A 22691-nucleotide genomic window follows, 5' to 3' on the forward strand; every position below is an offset into this window, starting at 1 on the left:
CCAAAATACTGAAGCTAAACTGAAATCAAGACTGAGTGTGGACCGAATGTGGAATGGACCAGCGTTGAGTCTTTGCCACGTTCGCTTGTGTTGGTTAGAGAGGGATATAGAAATAAGGGCAGTGGAGGTCGGGAGCGCAGTGCGGGGCGTTTCGTTGCAGTCATGCCGACTCTGAAGCCGGAGTGCGCGGCGCGCGGACAGAGCGGCACCGCGACGGCGGCGCCGCCGCGCGCAAATCTCGCGGCGAGCCCGCGCTCCACGCACCGCCGCCGCCGCCGCTCGGCCCTGCTGCCGTCGGTGCTCACGTTCGCCGTGATCGTGGCGTCCGGAGGCCTGCTGCTGCTCATCGAGAAGGGAATGCTCAACGGCATGCACACACCGGCGCCCCTAGCGAACGCCAAGCAGACGGACCACCAGCACCGCGTCGCGCCGCGGGATCCAGCTGTGGACGTGGAATCGCAGGTAGGAAGGATTCAACTCCCTCAGCGCCACCGGAAACTCGGGAAAGCCCCAGCTGTGCATACACACGTAGCGCTTTGGCGTTTCTTTTCAGTATTTCCGGTGTTTCACTAATATTCATTTCAGCATAAATCTTTTTATTTTTTACAGAACCAGAACGTTCTTGCATTGCGCCTTTAACCGACTTTAACCAGTTTACTCACAACTTCATTACAATTTATTTCAGAAATCAACCTTTTTTTAACAGAAACATCTGTGCATTAATCATAATTCATCACAAAACCCTTTTTAGCTGCAATAAATAAATAAATAAATAATCGTTCAATTTTATTTATGTAGCACTATTTTCAAAAGCTGCTTTACACATAAAGAGGTTAAAAAGTTATAATGTATAAGTTTGTTTATCCCTAAAAATCCCTGAAGTGGTATAAGGAATGAAACCTCGAGACGAAACCATCATCATCAACAATCAACAAAAAATCTGTTCATTATAGTTCCATCGTTTTATTTTTGAGGAGTTTAGTGATGGATAAATTCTGGTCTAAATCCTTATTCAAAGTTCTTGAGCTGCTTAGAAACTTCAAAACTGTTCATGTGGAACCATCACCAGCTGCTCTCCAATTAGAGAGAACTCCATCCACAGGTAGATCCTGGTCATGAGCAGCCTGTTACCACGAGTTAACACAGTAGCAGGATATATTTATCATCAAACATCTGTGTTTTCTGTGACTCTGTGGTCAGAATAATCTCATGAGAGTCTGATTTTGTGGCTCCATTTAACCTCCAGCTGCAGTGCTCCTCCATTATCTTTCTCTTATCGCCTACACACGGAGCTCAGGTTCATCTGAAATAAGGGATGCGTGATGGCAGTGAAAGTGTTAAGACTCGAATGTGTTATGGTCAATTTGAAGACGACGTGCAAGATAAAGATGCGAGATTCATCAGCGAAGATAGTTGATTGCTATCGGCAAATATCCATCCGTCTATAGTTTTTCCGGGTTGCGTATATACAGTACGAGAGCGGCCTCTAGAGGTGAATTGCTAGCGCCACATGCTGTTTATTTGAAGTGTCTTTTTTTTTTTTCATTTTGGACGAAACAGGTATTTGTTTGGAGTGTTACATTGAACACGTGCTTTATTTTTTTAACATTTATTAATATAATTAATATAAAAAAAAATATTTAGCACATGTTCATGATTCAGTATTGTTTTTCATGTCTGTAATAATAATTATATTTATATTTATTCGATATTCATAGACCATCATATGTCATTCCACGTGTACACAGGGTTGAAATACTGAACTGTCATACTATGACAGGTGCTGCACAGGTTTACACGATAATAACATGATGATAACGTAGTAATAAAGGACTAAAACGTGTAAAAAAAAAAAAAGCATCAGAGTGTCAGTAGATCCACAACACACACTTTGAATATCAACCTGAATAGTGTGACTGTTAATTCCACGAAAGGTAAAACTCAACAGCAGTGTGTTTTTTTTTGTTTCTCTCCACTCGTGTAACAGCAGCATGCTAATTAGCGCTTGCAATTGCGTCCCGTTTGGCTGATTGTTCCAGAAAGATGGCTTGAAACTTTAATTCAGTGAGTCGAATTAGCTCAATCCTGGACCTGCTGATTTATCAACTTCAAAACGTAGATTAGAGGTTGTAGCCTCTTTTTGTTGAGTCTGGATTAAAAAGCCGTCATCAGTACTGAATATATCATTCATTACAGCTTGCAGTGAAACCACCCTAAAGACTAAACAGCATTTCCCTACGATGAAAGAAATGAATAAAGGGAAACCACCAGTGACACTTTTCAGCATGAGAACAAAATATTAAAAATATATAATGTTTATTAATATTTTCTGTTTATTAAAGCCACCCATGACCCCCTATATCACTATATATATATATATATATATATATATATATATATATATATATATATATATATATATATATGAACTAACGGGAAAATGTACACAACAGCATTTTAGTGCCAAGTTATACAAAAAAATAAAAAGATGTAGCATTAAAAAAATTAAGTTTTGTTTATTTTATTGTTATATTTTGAGAATACAATTAAAATTACGAGAGTAAAGTAAAAAATATTTTAAGAATAAAGTCAAAATATTTTGAGAATAAAGTTGGAATTATGAGAATAAAGTAAAAAAAAATTTAATAAGTCAAAATATTCTGAGAATAAAGTGGAAATAGTTTGAGGATAAAGTCCTAATATTCTAAAATTAAAATGGTAAAATTTGGAGAAAAATCACAGAATTGTGAGAAACATTTGGCTGTTTTGTATAAAATGAATGTAGAGGATTTGCTTAAATCCTACTTTAGGTTAGAATTTTGCAATAAGGAAATTCTTTGTTTTTTTGGCGCATCAGCACGGAGTTATAATTAGCAAAAGACACTGCAGTGCTTATGTAGAACACTTGCTTACATCTGTGTGCTATTCCAAAAAAAAAGAGACGTTTCTTAAAAAAACCCTGGGGATGATTTGAGGATGACTTTATTCTCGCATTACTACACCATTTTTTAAAAATTAATTATTTATTTATTTTTTTTAACATGGCACTAAAACGAACACAGTAAAGTACACAGTAAAATGGTTGTGGTTGCTAAACGTGTATCACTGCAATTTATTCATATTTTGCCATAATATGTGAATCATACTGAGAGGAATTTTATATTATATTATATATATATATATATATATATATATATATATATATATATATATATATATATATATATATATATTTTTTTTTTTTTTAAGGTGAGACTGAGGCTTGTGCACTCATTTCAGAAATGAAGCACAGTGAGACGTGGACATTAGTTTAGAAGACGTTAGTTTATGCATTAGCGGCCAAAAAATCTTCATGGCTCGACTATTGTACAAACAGTGTCTAATAAATGCACAGGCAATAAGTGCAATGTGTTTCGGTCTCTTTTGTTTTTTCTGTTTCGAATAACACTTTATTACATTCAGAGGTGGGAAGTAATGAAGTACAAAATACTTTGTTACTGTTCTTAAGTAGATTTTTCTGGTATCAGTACTTTACTTCACTATTTATTTATTTTTTACTTTCGCTCATTACATTTTTACACAATTATCTCTACTTTCTACTTCTCTCATTTTTAAACCAGACTCCAGTTACTTTAGTTTTAATCTGTTTGGTGACATGATCAAATTTTTTTCCTCTCATTGCACCTTTTTCAGCACATCAACCTATTTCCTGTCATTGTGCGGGTTATTCAATTTACCACTGGTGTATCATTTCCTTTCTCTCACACACCACAGATGTCGACAAGTTAACGAAGATAACAATGAATGAGGCAGAAGGCAACAAGTAGTTATGGGGTTAATGTGAGACAGTGGGAGTCAGTGATGTAAACAATGACTGAGAATAGAGACATTCCTGATCACCTGATCATCATCATCTTTTCTCTTGTTGTGTTCTATATAGTGGATGTTCAGCCTGGATACATTTATTAGATAACATTTTAATTTATTTTGTATTAATACAGTGAGGAAAATAAGTATTTGAACACCCTGCTATTTTGCAAGTTCTCCCACTTAGAAATCATGGAGGGGTCTGAAATTGTCATCGTAGGTGCATGTTCACTGTGAGAGACATAATCTAAAAAAAAAATCCAGAAATCACAATGTATGATTTTTAAACTATTTATTTGTATGATACAGCTGCAATTAAGTATTTGAACACCTGAGTAAGTCAATGTTAATATTTGGTACAGTAGCCTTTGTTTGCAATTACAGAGGTCAAATGTTTCCTGTAGTTTTTCACCAGGTTTGCACACACTGCAGGAGGGATTTTGGCCCACTCCTCCACACAGATCTTCTCTAGATCAGTCAGGTTTCTGGCCTGTCGCTGAGAAACACGAAGTTTGAGCTCCCTCCAAAGATTCTCTATTGGGTTTAGGTCTGGAGTCTGGCTAGGCCACACCAGAACCTTGATATGCTTCTTACAGAGCCACTCCTTGGTTATCCTGGCTGTGTGCTTCAGGTCATTGTCATGTTGGAAGACCCAGCCTCGACCCATCTTCAATGCTCTGACTGAGGGAAGGAGGTTGTTCCCCAAAATCTCGCAATACATGGCCCCGGTCATCCTCTCCTTAATACAGTGAAGTCGCCCTGTCCCATGTGCAGAAAAACACCCCCAAAGCATGATGATACCACCCCCATGCTTCCAGAGGTGGCAAAAGTACACACATCCTTTACTTAAGTAGAAGTACAGATACTCATGTTTTAAAATACTCGGGTAAAAGTTGAAGTACTGATTAAACTTTTTTACTTAAGTGAAAGTAAAGAAGTTTTGGCTCTGACATGTACTTAAGTAAAAAGTAGTTATTACTTCTACCTGTTTTAGCTGTTAACTGGACCTCACATCATGACAGACAGACAGACAGACAGACAGACAGACAGACAGACAGACAGACAGACAGATAGATAGATAGATAGATAGATAGATAGATAGATAGATAGATAGATAGATAGATAGATGGATGTGATATCCTAGTGGGTTAATGTCAGTATCCCCACAAGGATGAGTTTGAGAGTTTGATTCCTGGTTGCTGTGTTGGTAAATAAAACTTCTGGACCTTGTCCTCTCTGAAAACATTTCAATTCTGTCCTTTCTGTGTTGGATTAATTTATTGATTTCCTGGTCTTTAATGAAAGATAACTCCACCAAAAAAAAAGCACTTCTGTGGTAGCTCAGTGGGTTAAGGCTTGTGCCTGAACATGGTCCTTAATATAGTCCACGCTGGTGATAAGGTTTCAAAGCCAGTCCTACATGCCTTCTTTCTTACTGCGCTGGCATGAAACAAAGTATGAACCCTCCAAAAAGCACACATGCTTTTCAGCAGTGGTCGCTCAGTGGTTTAAGGCTTGTGCCTCATCTAAACATGCATCCCAGTCTGATCTCTTCCATGGTTTAGTGGGTTAAGGCTGGTGTCTCACTGATAGTGAGGATCAGGGTTTGAATCCTGCTTTCTGCCTGCTAGTTGCGATGTAGGTTATGTTCCTGCTTCCTAAATCTTTCTTTAGCTTTATATTCTTGTGTTGACGGTTTAAAGGTAGATAGACCTGCTCTAAACAACCTTCCTGGCCTGTCTTCCCTGATGGTTCAGTAGGTTAAATCAGGTGTCTTGCTTTTGGTGGGGTTCAGGGTTCGAATCCTGCTTTCTGCCTGCCAGTCACGATCAGGATTCACTTCCTACATCTTTCTTTACAATATATTTTTGTTTTTAATGGGTTGAAAAGAAAGATAGACCTGCTCTAAATAAGCTTCCTAGCCTGTCCTCACCAATGGTTCAATGGTTTAAGGTTGGTATCTCGCTGGTGGTGGGGATCTTGGTTCGAATCCTGCTTTCTTCCTGCTATTTACAATGTAGGTTCAACTTGTGCTACTTACATCTGTATTCGCTTCCTACATCTTTCTTTACCGTTAAATTCTTGTGTTGATGGTTTGAAAAGAATGATAGACCTGCTCTAATCAAGCTTCCCATCCTGTTTTTTTCTGATGGCTTAGTGGGTTAAGGCTGGTACTTTGCTAATGTTGGTGGTCAGGGTTCAAACCCGGCTTTCTGTCTGCTAGTCATGAGGTAGGTTAAATTCCTGATTCCTACATCTTAATATTCTTGTTTTGATGACTTAAAAAGAAAGATAGACCTGCTCTAAATAAGCTTCCCTGCTTGTCCTTCCTGATGGTTCAGTGGGTTAATGCTGGTGCCTTGCTAATGGTGAGAATCAGGGTTCGACTCCTGCTTTGTCCCTGCTAGTTACGTCATGGGTTTGCTTCCTATGTCTGTCTTTAGCATTATATTCTTGCGTTGATGGTTTGAAAGAAAAGATAGACCTGCTCTAAACAATCGTCGCAGCCGGTCCTTCCCGATGGTTCAGTGGGTTAAGACTGGTATTTCGCTGTTGGTGGGGTTCAGGGTTCAAATCCCACTTTCTGTGTTTCTGTCTGGTATGAATTTCTTGCTTTGAAGCATAAAACAAATGATAAACCCCCCCAAAAAAGAAGGTGTGTTGTGGTACTTGATGGCTTTGTGATAAAAGCCTTGCCTCTGAGCTCAGAGGTTGCTGGTTCGAATCTGGCTTGTCCCCACACTGGGTGAGCTGTGTGGAAAGTAGTGTCTGGTGAGCAATGGAGTGGGTGACTGTGAACAAAGGCTGTGAATACTGGCTGCTTCACAGCCTCAGAAAAAGTGAGGGTGATAGGTTTTTGGCAGAATTTTTTCCTATATATGCAAAACTAAGTCGATACTTTTTTGAACGTTTTTTCTTCATAACCCCCTGTTTTCAGCATCTCAGACACCAGGGGGCAGATGCCCGGATATTGCCCCCTGTTTCAGGATACGCCCTCCGAATCCACATCCAACCTTCCACGCAGCCATTTCTGACACCTTCCTTACTACGGTCACCAGAACCTTCCACACTTTTAACTTTGAGCCCTGGCCGGGGTTTGAACCGGCAACCTCTCAACCCAGAGGTAAAGCTCTTCCAATTGAGCCACAGGATCTCCTGCAAGAACCTGATTTTAAGGACCTTTTATAGTTCTTTATTAAAACTTTTTAAACAATTTAAAGGAAAGCTAAGGGGTAGGAATCGAACCAGGTGAGTCAGATAGCAGCGACCACTTCACTGACCATTACACCAACACAGGAGAGGCAAACAAGCCTTTGCTTATTGGACTCTTGGCTTTTCTATAGTTAGGAGACCAGTGTTTTCTCTTAGATCATGATGGTAGAGGGTCAAAACTTCTCCTTCCTGTACATTCTCTTAGTAACTCGAAGTCTATGAGAAGTGACTCAGGTACAAGAAAGTGACTCATGTCTAACAAAGACATGTAAGCAGGAAAGACAGAGACAAAGACAAAGAGACACAGACACAGCTTTAGAAAGAGTGAGAAACAAATAGAGAGACAGCAAGAGAGAGACATATACAGTGAGACAGAGACAATTAGATAGAGAAAATAGAGAGACAAAGATAGTGAGATATAGCCACTTCCTGTTGGAAGTGTTTTTCCCAAACGACTCTTAATGATCTCATTTACTAAATGAGCAGTAGTGAGTTAAGTGCTTGCTCAGGTGCCCAAAACTGGCAGCTTGGAGGTGTTAAACATGTATCATATGTACAGCATGTGATTAAATATAAAGGCTATATCAGTGCAGAGACGTGTGGACATCATTTAGAGCCTTTGCTATGTTTCCACACGGACAGTTAATGAGGTGATACCGAGAAAATGCACCTCTTCAAGTCAAGTCAGGAAGCTTATATATATAAAATTATAGACATTTTACAGATTTGAATGATGTATTGTTTTTATCTACGATCAATAAAGACAGTAATTTAAGTTTGTGTCGCCATTAAGAGGGAAAAACCCACAAAACGCCACCCAGAGGGTAAATTGTGAGAATCATGGCGGATTTTGGTGTTTGATTTGAGACTCAGAAATAAAACAAAAGTTTACTGATTAAAAATATTTTTATCTGAAGTTAATTTATTTATTTTATATCTAAGTAAAGAAAGGAAAAAATTTTGTGCTGTTTAAAATAATTGTAATTTTGACAGCCAAATACATTATATATATATATATATATATATATATTAATACAAAAACGAATTAAAAATGTTGTTACCTAATGAATGTGTTCAGGCTGAAGATCCACATATAGAACACAAGCAGAGAAAAGATGATGATGATCAGGAATGTGTCTGTTCTCAGTCATGTTTACATCACTGACTCCCTCTGTCTCATCCACTATAACCCCAAACTTCTTACTGCCTTCTGTGGTGAGTGAGAGTCAGGACTTCATACACCAGTGGATTGAAAAAGATGCGCAGTAACAGGAAATCGGTTGTTCAGCTGAAATCGGCGCACAGTGAAAATAAAAAAATAATATTTCACCAAATCAATGGATTAAAACTAAAGTAACGAGCCGGTTTTGAAAATGTAAGAAGTAAAAAAAAAGTACAGATATTTGTGTAATAATGTAATGAGTAAAAGTTAAAAGTTACAAAAAAATCTACTTAAGTACAGTAACGAAGTATTTGTACTCTGTTCCTTTCCACCTCTGCATGTTTCACAGTAGGGATGGTGTTCTTGGGATGGTACTCATCATTTTTTCATCCTCCAAACACGTTTAGTGGAATTATGACCCATAAGTTCTATTTTGGTCTCATCTGACCACATGACTTTCTCCCATGACTCCTCTGGATCATCCAAATGGTCATTGGCAAACTTAAGACGTGCCTGGACATGTGCTGGTTTAAGCAGGGGAACCTTCCGTGCCATGCATGATTTCAAACCATGACGTCTTAGTGTATTACCAACAGTAACCTTGGAAACGGTGGTCCCAGCTCTTTTCAGGTCATTGACCAGCTCCTCCCGTGTAGTTCTGGGCTGATTTCTCACCTTCCTTAGGATCATTGAGACCCCACAAGGTGAGATCTTGCATGGAGCCCCAGTCCGAGGGAGATTGACAATCATGTTTAGCTTCTTCCATTTTCTAATGATTGCTCCAACAGTGGACCTTTTTTCACCAAGCTGCTTGGCAATTTCCCCGTAGCCCTTTCCAGCCTTGTGGAGGTGTACAATTTTGTCTCTAGTGTCTTTGGACAGCTCTTTGGTCTTGGCCATGTTAGTAGTTGGATTCTTACTGATTGTATGGGGTGGACAGGTGTCTTTATGCAGCTAACGACCTCAAACAGGTGCATCTAATTTAGGATAATAAATGTAGTGGAGGTGGACATTTTAAAGCAGACTAACAGGTATTTGAGGGTCAGAATTCTAGCCGATAGACAGGTGTTCAAATACTTATTTGCAGCTGTATCATACAAATAAATAGTTTAAAAATCCTACATTGTGATTTCTGGAGATTAGATTATGTCTCTCACAGTGGACATGCACCTACAATGACAATTTCAGACCCCTCCATGATTTCTAAGTGGAAGAACTTGCAAAATAGCAGGGTGTTCAAATACTTATTTTCCTCACTGTATATTAATATGATGAGGTTCAGTTACCAGCGTGACACTAAAACAGGTAGTAGTAATGTCTACTTTTTGCTTAAGCCCAAACTTCTTTAATTTAAATTGGGTAAAAAAGTGTAGTCAGTACTTTATATTTGACCAGAGTCTTTTAAAACATGAGTATCTGCACTTCTACTTGAGTGAAGGATGTGTTTACTTTTGCCATTACTGATTACATCCCAGGAAGCGAATCACAGTGGTCTTTTAATAAACTAGTGAAATTCCCCTTTAAGATTTTTTTTGAAAGGGTCAAACTCAGACGCTATACCATATTTTTCAGGCAGTTTATGCACCAAAAAATAAGTATATTGAATGGTGAGAGCATTTTATACACACACATATACAGTATATATAAATGAAAACCAGATTTCCTCCCTTCAGCAGCACACAAAAGCATACAAAGCTGTCTTTTCATAGGCACTGAAAGATTGCAGTCTTCTTTTTGTCTTGAAAAAGAGCCCAATACATGGCCAGGCCAATGGAATGCTTTATGTAAACCTTATCCCTGTTTATCTCTGCGTCGAATCTCTTTTTAACCTCACTGTGGAAATAGTAAACAGTACAGGCTGTAGATGTGGTTACAAATTTCTGCATCGTTTAGCCAGAGTTGTGCATTACATAAACATATACAATTTAGGGACGCAGCGAACTATGTTTTCCTGCCCAGTACATGTGATCAGAATTTCCCCACATATTCAAGCAGGATTGTATGAGTTTACTTACAGCTCTCTTCAGTCACATCCATCAACAGCAGTCAATAACAAGTTGCATGTTAAAATAAGTGTAGACTGTGTTTTTTGCATTGATGCAGAACACAACGCTGACACTCTCATGTTATAGGCTGCATGATGCCACATTAATCCGGTTTAAAAAAAAACTTGTAGAATTATTTGGACCAAATAACAGATGAACCGTCAAAACTTCAAACCCCTAAAACTGAGCCGAAATCGACATCTACTTAGTGGAAATGTCCAGCAGATGTTTACCGCACTGTAAATATATACAAGATTGGCATAAATAATAAAAGAACAGAATATGGTTCTAATTTTGGTATATACATGCATACTACAAAAACGTTTGTACGTTTACCTTTATGTTTATGGCATTTGGCAGAAGCCCTCATCCAGAGCAACTTACATTGATTTCATTCATACAACTGAGCAGCAGTGGGGTTAAGGGCCCTGCTCAGGGGCCCAGGAGTGAATGCTTGTTGTGACTGGGATTTGAACTCACAAACCTTCAGAAAGTCAAATGCCTTAACCACTAAGCTACGACCTCCCTGTGCTACAGCAGAAAATAAACAAAAAAAATGTATCCACATGTCTAGCATTTTGGCCTCTTTTTAAGGGATGTTGGGGCATATCAAAGTTACAAAAACATTCAGTATCATCGTTCCTCAAGGCATCAAGCTGAGTTTCAGCACACCTGGGATATTACTTGTTCCATATCGTGTCTGGATACAGTAACTATGGAGAAATACAATAAAATGTATAAAGTCTAGTATTTATTAGATAGCTAGGTTGCTAAATGTTAAAGAAAACAAAGCATGTGCTCAAACAAACAAAATATAACACTCCAGGTAAATATCAGTTTCATTCAAAATTAATAAATTAAAAAGACACTTCAAATAAACAGAATGTGGTGCTAGTGATTCACCTCTAGAGGCCGCTCTCGTACTGTATAGCGCAACCCGGAAAAACTATCGGTATTTTTGCGGATAGCAATTAACTACCTGCACTAATTAATCGACAAAACCTCTAGTATTTACTGTCTAGTTTTTAAGAAAAGATTGTCTCCTTAGCTAGTAAGTACAATTAACACTGCATTAAATACCCACTGCTAATCCCTGATCCATTGATGTTTAGGGTTTAGCAACTGATACGTCTTGGCAAGATATATACAGTGCATCCAGAAAGTATTCACAGCCTTTGCCTAATACATTGTTGAAGCTCCTTTGGCACCAATTACAGCCTCAAGTCTTTTTGAGTTTGATGCTACAAGCTTGGTACACCTATTTTTGGGCAGTTTCTCCCATTCTTCTTTGCAGAACCTCTCAAGCTCCATCAGGTTGGATGGGGAGCGTCGGTGCACAGCCATTCTAAGATCTCTCCAGAGATCAATTGGGCTCTGGCTGAGCCACTTAAGGATAGGGCTGTAGCTATCAATTATTTTAGTAATCAAGTATTCTACCGATTATTCCATCGATCAATCGTTTTTGGTTTTTTTAATTAAAGAGAAATATTATATATACAAGAAAGAATAAGACAGGTCTCATGTAAAATTAACAAGTAATTGTTTACTTTTAAGAAAAATTTAAATTTTATTACTGAAATTGCATTTAAGGATATCTGAAAACTAAACCCATTTAGTACATTTTATTGCCATATTACATCAAAATGTAAATAAAAATGCTATAAATACAAAAAAAAAATCGTATAAAAATAAATCAGATTACTCATGTAATCATTCTTTATGTTTTCATTTGAAATGATCCCAAACTTCGGGCTGAATCTATTGAAGACGTTTCCATGAGATAAAAGAAAAGTTTAATTTAAGTCTAATTTCGAGTTCTTTTCTTACAAATCTGACTTTATTTCTCGTCAGCTTCTCACATTTCTTGTGCATCCTCCGGTAACCTTGTCCTCGGCCTGATGTTTGAAGCTGTTGGTGTATGAACGAGGCTCCCCAGCTTCATCTCACTTGTTCCGTCTCCTCCAGAGCTGATTGTTAGACAGAGTTCTCTAGGGATCGGAGGCTCAGTTTGATGAACTATGACTCTTCAGTACATTCATTTAAACAATATTTCTACTTCTGTATAAAGTGCATTATTTGTCTGGTTTAATTATATTTTGTTACATTGTCCATACTTTCTCTCGCACTGGAAGCTCCTGTAGCCATTGTGTGTTAAAATAAACTTGGTAATAAAGTGATTTCTGATTCTTTTACTGAGGAGTGGCTTCCGTCTGGAAACTCTACCATACAGGCCTGATTGGTGGAGTGCAGCAGAGACGGTTGTTCTTCTGGAAGGTTCTCCTCTCTCCACAGAGAAACACTGAGCTCTTCAGAGTGGCCATCGGGTTCTTGGTCATTTCCCTGACTAATTCTCTTTTCCCCCCGATCGCTAGGAAGAGTCCTGGTGGTTCTAAACTATTTTTTTTTTACGGATGATGGAGGCCACTGTGCTCATTAGGACCAAAAACTCTGCCAGCTTCCCCAGATCTGTGCCTCCATACAATCCTGATTTGGAGGTGTGCCTTTCCAAATCACATCCAAACAATCAAAAATATTTGGACACAAATACCTTCAGACATTCTGGTTCTTCTCCAAACTGCAATAAAACTCTGAGCTCAATCCTTTGAAAAGTATTGAAACGCTGATTGCACCTCAGGATTTCCTTCTTACCTCTTCTACATCAGTACTTGATTTTTGCTGACAACCTTGTAGCTGAATGAGCACAAGTCTCCACATATTTTCCCAGAAGAGTGGAGGTTATTATAAGAGCATACCCCTGAGGTTTCAGTGACCACTGTTCTGCCCCTCTTCCCTCTGCGGATCTTCCCACTTCCTCCAGGCCTGCCTCTGGATAGTGTTCTCTTCATATGAAGGCCACTCTGTGCAGCTGGGGACGGTTTCTCAACAACACCTTTAGTGGTTCAATGAAATTCCAGAGTAAGAATGGGAGCTTTGAGGATGGATTTGGACTGTAGTTAACAGTCTAACAGTTTAACAGTTTAACAGTCTGCTACACTGACTCAGGACTACAGTTTGCTTCACCATCACTGCACCCCGAAACATCATATATTTGTAATAAATGGACATTCGATGCAACCCAGATGAGGATGGGTTCCCTCTTGAGTCTGGTTCCTCTCAAGGTTTCTTCCATCTCGGGGAGTTTTTCCTTGCCACAGTCGTCACCGACTTGCTCATCAGGGACAAACTTACACTTATAAAGAACATCTCATTTATTTTTATCACCACATTATCTGTGTAAAGCTGCTTTGAGACGATGTTCATTGTTAAAAGCGCTATACAAATAAAAATGAATTGTTCAATGGGATGTTCAGAAAGCATGTAGCTTACGTCAGATGTCCACAAACTTTCATCCAAATAGTGTATAAGTTTAAACGTTGAGGAAATTTGAAGACAAGTATTTCTTTGGCGTAATATCTAAAAGCTGGAAAATTCCAACCTCTAGTGAATATCTCCATATATCCTGTAACCAGCTTTTAAACATATCTAGTTGTTCGCACTGATATTGTAGCATAATTGTTGGATGTAGACTCCTCCCTCATTAACCACCTCCTCTTTCTCAGATTTTGCAGGATATCCGTAACCGCACGATCAGGGCGATGTGCGGCCAGCAGAACAGCGATCACAGCGTGTGGTCTATGAGCTCGCCGCAGAGAAAAACCCTTCTGCAGCACATCCTGGTGAACGAGAAGTACCGCTTCCTCTACTGCTACGTGCCCAAGGTGGCCTGCTCGAACTGGAAGCGCGTGCTCAAGGTGTTGAGCGGCGCGCTGGCCGACGTGCACGTTCATTTGAAGATGGACCACCACGCCGACCTCCTCTTCCTGTCCGACTTCACGCCGGACGAGATCCGCCACCGCTTGCGCACCTACTTCAAGTTCATGTTCGTGCGTGAGCCCATGGCGCGCCTGCTCTCCGCCTACCGGAACAAGTTCGGCGAGATCAAGGCCTACCAGCACAAATACGGCGCAGAGATCGTCCGGCGTTACCGGAAAGGTTACGCGAAGAAGGGGAAAGTAGCCGGCGACGACGTGACGTTCCCAGAGTTCGTGCGCTACCTGCTGGACGAGGACCCCGAGCGCATGAACGAGCACTGGATGCCCATATATAACCTGTGCCAGCCGTGCGCCGTACAGTACAACTTTATAGGCTCGTACGAGAGGCTAGAGGGCGACGCGGCGTATGTGCTTGAGCGCGTCGGCGCGCCGCAGGACGTGCGATTTCCCGAACGTCAGGCGTGGTATAAACCTGTTACAAAGGAAACGTTGCATTACTATCTATGTACTGTTCCTCAGAAGCTGCTTCGGGAACTTTTGCCAAAGTATATTCTAGACTTTTCTCTTTTCGGTTATCCTCTGCCCAACGTCACCACTGACTACTGTCGGCACTAGCAGAGACTTCACCTAACAAATGTAAAAAAAAATGGCCGTTACCTTCAATACAATCTGTGAAGTTACAGTATTTTGACAGTATTTTTTTCTTTATAACATTTTGTACAGAATTTTTTGTAATTATTATTTCTTCATTACGACCTCTGAATGGTTTTTCTGACAGCCATTGAAAGATTTAACCACTAAGTCGCACTGGAACCCGGATCGAAGTTTCTGAAATCTATTTTTATGGACACGGCAAATCAAGTTGTGCTGGGCACAGACTTTACACACTGCATCGACACGAGCGCAAGATCTTCCGACGTCAAGCGTCATTCTTTTAAAACTGTTTTTTTTTACATTGGTGCGTCCTTTCGAAATATTTTTTATTAAACAAGCTCATGGATGATACGGTCCTCCACGTTATGAATATTTTTCCTGTTTCAGGGGGGAAAAAAATAAAGAAAGAAAGAAAATGCCCAATATATTTAAATAGCACTATGCAAATACTCTTCAAGCACATTATGGAATATCTGGAAGGAACCGGTTTCAGTGTAAATCCTTTAGGAATTCAGCTTCACAACCAGAAAAGCTCTTTTTATTTTGGTTGTGAAACTGTATCTATAAAGGATGCTTGCCAAAAGGAAACATAGCAAAGTCAATGAATTAATCTTGCTTTTAAAAATCAACTCCAGAAAGTTCAAACAGTGAAGCCAAACCATGTACTCAGCATGACTGAATTGATTTCCAAAGCCAGAATTAAGAATGAAAGCTTTTTTTTTTTTTTTAAATATGGGAGAGAGAGAGAGAGAATTAAACATTGATGATGTTTGCTAGGAAAAACCTTGAGGATTAAACATCCATTGATTAGCAGTGGTTATTCTCCTCCTTTCTGTCCCTGCATCCTCTTGTGTGGAGTAGACGTCGGCTGAAAAACGAGGGCTGTAAATAACTAAGTACATTTTTATTCAAATTAATAAGTTAATGAATCAAATAAAACATACAAATGACTTACAAAACACAACACCGGTTTGGATTTTGAGAGAAGTTCGCAAGCTCTCAGTAACAATGACAGCCATGAGGGACTTGGGTCGTTTCCCAACTTACAGTATTGTTCGGTCTCGTTCACAGTCTGGTCCATTAAAAGCTCTGCAGGCTTTTTAATCCAAAATCATTTACAAAAAAATAAATAAATGAATTACAAATTCTTCTGCCTGTGCCACAAAAGTGCTTATTTAAAAATGCAATAGCTACACATACAGTATATATATATATATATATATATATATATATATATATATATATATATAAAAATATAAAAAAAACAACAACAGTGAGTTAGATTCTTTAAATTTTTAGGAAAAAAAAAAAAGAAAGAAAGTATAACATTCTGTTTGGCTTTGGTGGCATAATTCGACGGTTTGTCCCTGTAAAAGCATGTCACTGCATTTCCAAAAATAACAATCGAGAATAAATTTAAGGGTTTTTTTTGTTTACAATAATAAAAAAAAATAATCTGAATGCAAAAAGACATTATTTCGAATTCATGCCACAATGGAATTTTAACTGTAATAAAATACAGCCTACCCAATTCACAATAAGAGCGATGATGTATGAAAAGTGTTTCCGGAGTGTAACAGCTTCCGCTGTCTGCTTTCTGAAGAGTCTCAGGTTGCTTTTCCTCTCTAGTCCTTAAAGCTCACATTTCTGAAATGAAGCACAATTGAGTGTGAAATAAAAACACTTCATTATAATATATGTCAAAGTCGCTTATTTTTTTTATTTAAACCATGACACTGGTGTGGAATTGAACCTTTCTGTAATCCCCAGGCTTTCGGTTTATTGTATAAAGTAAAAAAAGTGATTTAATTCTACCCAGCGATAGAAAAATAGCATTAAATTTAAACATCCAACTGTGTGTTTGATGTCCCATGATGGACAGTGTGTATTCCAGGCTTGTGACCAACATTCCGGGGATTGACTCCAGATCCGCCGCAACCCTGACCAGGAAAAACCGCTCGCTGATGAAAGATGATGAATGCTTTGGATTGGTGATGAGGAGTATAAATGACTTTGGTTAATACTAACTAACACTTTTATCAGATTTTAGATCAAGCGTATTTGACATTATTAACAAATATAGATCAATTATTACTGTTATTGTTTTCTAAAAAGCTTGAAATTTATTTAGACAGGCTTCGTGTTGCAGAACAAAGCGGTTAATACTATACTAATACCAACTTCTGCACATTATTCACAGAAAATTTACTATTCTTTTAAACCGCTTATAACTTTTTTTTTTAATAGCGAAAAAAAAAAAAAAAAGGAGCTTAGTTCAGGGATATGGATTCCACGTCACACACAGATGCCCTTCTGGATCCATCGGTATATCCGAGTTTTCCTGTTAGATTACTTACCACTTTTCCTGACGCATACTGCCTTTTATTTTGTGCCTATATTACAGGATACAATCTACAGTTTAGCAACATGAGCACCACCAATTATTCCTTTGTCACATACGAGCTGGTATCAATAGGGGAGTTCTGTTTACGAGGAAGAAAGTACTTCATTTATCTACGTGTTCCAAAAAGATTTTCAATGGTGTCAAAACGGTGACCATTGAGCTTCATCTTCGGGAACATGGCGAAGTCCGCAGGAGCCAAATCTGGTGAGTATTTTTGGTGCGGAAGTGAGATTATGTTTAGATTATGAGAATTTGTGCAGAATTTGCTCTTTGTTCTAACTTGCTGTCCATGATGAAATAGCAGATGTGATCAGAATGTACGCAGGACGATGCCTTATGGCACACTGACCTAATGATGTCGGTGCTCCCTGTGACTATGCGTGCAGCCTTGTGCTGCCATCTGTTGGCGTGTCTAAAACCAGTCTCGAAAAGTTTGATACTACCTCTTATTGTTCATTTGAGCTTAAACCCCTCTCGATGCATGAAAATGTTTCATAATTCGTGTGCTTTTACATTGATGTGAACGTATCCCTGTGTAAATGCCACAAACACTCACTATTCTGGTGATTTTTCAATTAAGCGCTCAGGTGTGCGTAACGCAGAAGGTTCCGGGGACAGTGGGCGGGGACTGAGCGAGGTAGTGAGGGGTGATGAGCTGCGCAGTGAAGTAAAAGAGACGCCCTGCCTTCGCATCTCCTGGACCGCTCTTTCCCTGAGAAAACCAGATCGTGAGACAGTGTGAGAGACAGGTTGAAGAATCAGTCGTGCCAATATGCCATGCGGTGAGAACTAAAGACGTGCATTACGTGGGACCAAGTGTCTCACCGCTCAAAGCGCTCGGTTGTCAACTGCCTCTTCAGTGCGTCCATTTCCGTCTGGAGCCGAGACATTTTTCCACGCAGCTGAGAAACCTCTTTAGCGTAGCTTGCCCTGTATAAAGCCAACACACGATAACCTTCAAGGGGGATCCTTTTACACTTAACACCATCATCAAAAAGATGAACCTGTTGACAGAATCTCATCTTCATCTACCGTGCTGATGTAGGAACCGTGAGAGATGAGATTAAAACCCCCTTTCTGGACCCTTACGTTTTGCTGTCTGCGAGAGCCAGGCGGTCTTGAGCAATTTCAGCTCTGACTGCCTCTCACTTGCGCTGAGGTGGTTCTGAAACTCTTTCTGTCGATTGGTAGACAGCAGCGTCTCCAAGTTACGCACGGTCAGCTTCTCACTCGCCAGCTGTTTCTTCAGGAGCTCCATCTCTGAGCGTACATCCTCCAGCTCACCAGTCACCTACAGAGAAAGAATACCGTAGGATTATACTGCCGGTATAATGAGATGGCATGGTTCGCTATTGACCAAAGGTAAATGTCAATGCTGAAAACACTCACCCTCTCCAGTTCCATGCTCTTGGCAGCGAGTTGACGTGTGGTCAGCTCTTTGCTAGAGTCTAGTTTAACGCAGAGCTCTCGTACCGAGGCGAGATCAGCCAGGACCGATGCCTTCTCAGCCCGCGCTGACTGCAGCTCCTCCTCCAGCCGAGTTGTTGCCCGTACCATCGAGGATGCCTGAGCCTCGTACGCCTGCAGCGCGTTCATGTGCTGCAGACACACAATCAGAGGTTGATGGGTCATATATCACATGCAAATGATTATATAGTAAAAAAATATTAAAAAATGACTAAAATACAAACATTTTGTCCGTTTATATTCGTCATGTCAAACAACCTGCTGATCGTTACACCTTCTGCATTGTAGTTTAAATAAGAAATAAGTATAAAAAATATATCTGGAATAATTTCCAGAGTGGTTTTGACGTCTCTGATGTTATCAGACGCCACATGGATGCTCCGCCCCCTTCCCCTCTGTACCAATCGTTTAAGCCTGGTTTAAAAATACTGATATATAAAAATGTATATGATGTGAAATTAAAATCCCCATTAAGTCACTGTTAATAAGTAAATCATTGCGATTGAACTGAATCATTTTTTTAAATCACTGAATCATGCTTATTGTTAGAGAAAAAAAACAACGGCGGTTTTGATGTGATATTGATTAACTATATGAAATTATATAAATGTACACATGTACCCTAATTTATCGATCATTTTAATAGCTTTTTAATCATGCAGTGCAAGAACACACTATACAGGGGTTTTTTTTTGGTGGGTTTTGCGATATATGGCTGACCTCCATATTTCATCCGATGCAACAATATACGACCAAATGCTGTCAAAATCATTATTTTTCTCTATCCAGGATCTGTATTTGAGTTCAAGTCAAGATGCGTATTTTCCCCTCTACCTCCTGTATCTCTCTCTCCTGAAGGGAGACTTTCTCTCGGAGGTGTCTGCGCTCCGTGTCGGAGGAGAGAAGCTCCAGTTTGATAGAGTTGTTGAGACCCTCGGCCTGCTGCAGTTTTAGCTCGCGCTCCTCAGCGTCCATGTGTGCCGAGCGGAAACGCTCCAACATCTCCCGGTTCTCCTGTTCCTGTTGAATAACCAGCAGATCATCTTTCCTCAAAAGGTGCATAATAGGGATTTGTGCAAACAGCTTCAACGGGAGGATTCCTTGATAAAATTATATTCTCTGAGTCAGTACACAGAAATCCATACAATCACAGTGAAATAAATGGCCAGCGCATAACTGTGTCTTTACCTTACTCGCCATTATTTTCTCAATCTTGGCCACTTCGGTAATATAGGAATGGACTCTCATCTTCAGCTCGTTCCTCTCTCTCAGGGCTTCTTCCATTTCTCTGTGCACTGCCTTTACATGACAGAACGGACACACGGCATGTGACTTACTGATCACAGAGAACGTTTTTCAATCCTGCCCACAGTGTCTGTGTGTGTACCTGGTTTTCTCTGGTCATGGTGGCCAGGTCGTCCTGTAACCTGCGGTTCTCCCTCAGCGCAATCTCTCTGTCTCGGCTGACTGACGAGAGCTCCTCCTGTGACTGATCGAGCTGCCTCCGCAGACTAGCTATCTCACGCTCGCGGCCGCTCAGCGCTCCCTTTACGTGTCTAGAAAATAAGTAAGACAAAAAAAATAACCTGCATAAATACCAAAAGATTTACCATTTACAGAATTACACGCAAGTGTTTTCATATAAACAAGTGTTTGTATGCATATTATCAATGCACAAATGGAGTGATACCCAAAGGAGCTTATGTTCCAATATAACTGCATGCTCTTTAGTATGTTATTCCACATATACGAGGTGGCATCAAAAAGGTTCGGGACTACTTTTGTAACACACCACCAGGTGGCAGCAAAAGGCTGCACACACAGTCACAGGGAGCACCGACCTTCATAAGTCAATGTGCCGAAAGACATCGTCCTGTGAACAAATTCTGCGTGAAACTGGAAAATCTGCCACAGAGACGCTTGACACGATTCGGCAATGAATCATTTGAAGGTGTTTTGAGTGGCGTGCACTGGTAGATGACGACGAATCAGCAAGATCCAGCGCGAATCACAAAAGATGATTGACACGCTTCGAAAAGAAGACTGATAGCACACATTGAGAAAAAAAAAAGTATTGCTGTGCAAGGTGACGGTGTGTTTGATACCTGAGGTACAGGAGTTAGATACTTGAGTCTCCTGCCTTGGTCAAATCAGATTAAAAAAATTCAGCCAGGCTGTAGTATAAATAGAAATATATTATATAAATGTACTTACTCTAAAGAAGTCTCCATTTCGGTGATGGTGAGGCGAACTTCTGTCAGCATCTTTTCCTGCGGAAATAATAGAAGCTCATGACTACAGTTCATAAATAATGACCTTCACCTTACAAGGGCCTTAAACGTTAGAAATATATTTGTGTGTTCCCATGTTTAATATAGTTTCTAATATTAAGCGGAGCTAAAGAAATGGTATGGAGTCTATAAGTTGTTGCTACGCTGACAATCCGGTACAGTGATTGGCAATTAGAATGCATGGAGGTACCTTCTTGTGTAGTTGGTCCTGCAGCAGGACCATGCTCTCTGCCTTTTGGTCCACTGCTTCCTGCAAAACGTCCTTCTCTCGATCCAGAGATGCCACGGCAGTCTGCAGCGCTGCCACCTCCTCTTTCTTAGACGATCCATTCCGACTCAGCTCAGCTAGAGACACGCACATTAACCGACTTGAGATGTGTCATCATAAACACTAAAGTAACTAGGGATGCGCATCTCCATAACTGAGGCCGATGCGATTCGCATCTCAATGCATAACCAACGATACGATACATTGACGATACACATGAAGCAGCTACCGATGCGATACGATTCCCCCTTATAACGATGTGGTGCGATCCGATTTGATTCAACACAATGCGATTCAATGCAATATGATGCATACATACATAGAGCTACATAACAGAACAATAATGCTATAGAATTAATCATTTGAAAGTCATTTATTCATTCATATTTATATAGAATTAAGAATTCTATACAAATAATTTTATAGAAATAGATTAGGTTTTTACCGATGCAAAATTGTATAAAAGCTGCAACTTTTATGCCGATGCGCATATTGTACCATCCCTAATAAAAAACTGCAAGCGGTTTACTTACTAATTCTCTCCTCTAATTTGTCTAACTGTTGGTGAGCTGCCTGTAGTTCGCTAGCCTTTACAGACAATCTGTGCTGAACGTCAGAGAGAGAGTTCTCCATCTGCTCCTGCAACAGCCTGCAAAAACATATTTTTAATACAAAGTCAATACAAGATGCAAGAAAATTCCAATATACATGGACAAGAGATTCTGTATTACAATAAGACACAATTCTAAATAAATACTCATTTTGCTGTACCTCAGAGCACTGTTTTCAGCCTTGTGCTTGGCTGTCTCTTCTGCGTTCTGAAGCAAGGCTGTGGAGCGGGCCTTCAGCTCATCTTCAAAGGCTACCCGCCTCTCCTTTAATACGGCCACTTGAGTGCGCAAATCTGCCCGCTCTCTCTCCAGCTACGTACAATTCACAAATCAACAACGCATTAAACTATTTATTATTAATCTCACAGGTCATTTGTTCATACATGATAAACAACTGCTGAAAGTCGCTGAAAATTACATACAATGACGAACAAAAGGTGAATTTTTGGGATGTATGTTGAAGTGGTGAAATTTCTATTTCAAACCCCTTTATTTAGTACCAATCATTTTATAGTTGACTGTACACACTTACCGAATATAGACAGTATGGATGGTTGACTGTACACACTCATTATAGACAGTATGTACGGTAATAGACAGTAGACAGGCATAGACAGTAGGGATGGTAAGATTCAAAGACTCACATGGGTGTGTCAGCATAAAAGTAAACTGTGTGACGTGTCGATTTAAAAAACGTGCGCGTCAGATACAAGTTGGATCGTTTTTCAACATATTTAGATCGGTAAAAAATGTATTTATATTAGGGCTAACATGTTAATGCAAATTCATTTCAAAGGCACTAATTTTGCGATTAATGCGGTGCGCATTTCTGTTTGACCATTTCGATCAAAAATATAGCTAAATAAATATATATAAGAGGTGAAATTAAACCCTTCAATGCAACACACGTTTATTCACGACATCCTTTCTTTACTC

At 39.6% G+C, this 22691-nt stretch overlaps 2 protein-coding genes across 2 annotated transcripts in view; one reads left to right on the forward strand and one right to left on the reverse strand.

Annotated features, from left to right (window-relative positions):
- On the forward strand, nt 1-16412 carry chst14 (carbohydrate (N-acetylgalactosamine 4-0) sulfotransferase 14). The gene is made up of 2 exons (XM_046835897.1): nt 1-462; nt 13848-16412. Exons 1-2 carry the CDS (start codon nt 163-165, stop codon nt 14673-14675), a joined length of 1128 nt encoding a protein of 375 aa, XP_046691853.1. The 5' UTR covers nt 1-162; the 3' UTR covers nt 14676-16412.
- Nucleotides 15604-22691, reverse strand: part of cep135 (centrosomal protein 135) — a 20806-nt gene continuing 13718 nt past the window's right edge. The window contains 13 exon segments of the mRNA XM_046835891.1: nt 15604-16361; nt 17675-17830; nt 17944-18048; nt 18208-18238; nt 18241-18409; nt 18508-18717; nt 19420-19605; nt 19774-19884; nt 19973-20141; nt 20800-20855; nt 21067-21221; nt 21678-21793; nt 21916-22067. Coding sequence (XP_046691847.1) covers nt 16361; nt 17675-17830; nt 17944-18048; nt 18208-18238; nt 18241-18409; nt 18508-18717; nt 19420-19605; nt 19774-19884; nt 19973-20141; nt 20800-20855; nt 21067-21221; nt 21678-21793; nt 21916-22067 — 1617 coding nt within the window. The 3' untranslated portion in view covers nt 15604-16360.

This window comes from Silurus meridionalis, chromosome 23 (genome assembly GCF_014805685.1).
Source record: "Silurus meridionalis isolate SWU-2019-XX chromosome 23, ASM1480568v1, whole genome shotgun sequence".
Classification (NCBI taxonomy): Eukaryota; Metazoa; Chordata; class Actinopteri; order Siluriformes; family Siluridae; genus Silurus; species Silurus meridionalis.

Excerpts from the sequence above, each read along its gene's own strand:
- chst14 (XM_046835897.1), top strand. The coding sequence starts at position 163 with ATGCCGACTCTGAAGCCGGAGTGCGCGGCGCGCGGACAGAGCGGCACC. Across the intron at positions 463-13,847 it reads CTGTGGACGTGGAATCGCAG|ATTTTGCAGGATATCCGTAA; the intron begins GTAGGAAGGATT and ends CCTCTTTCTCAG.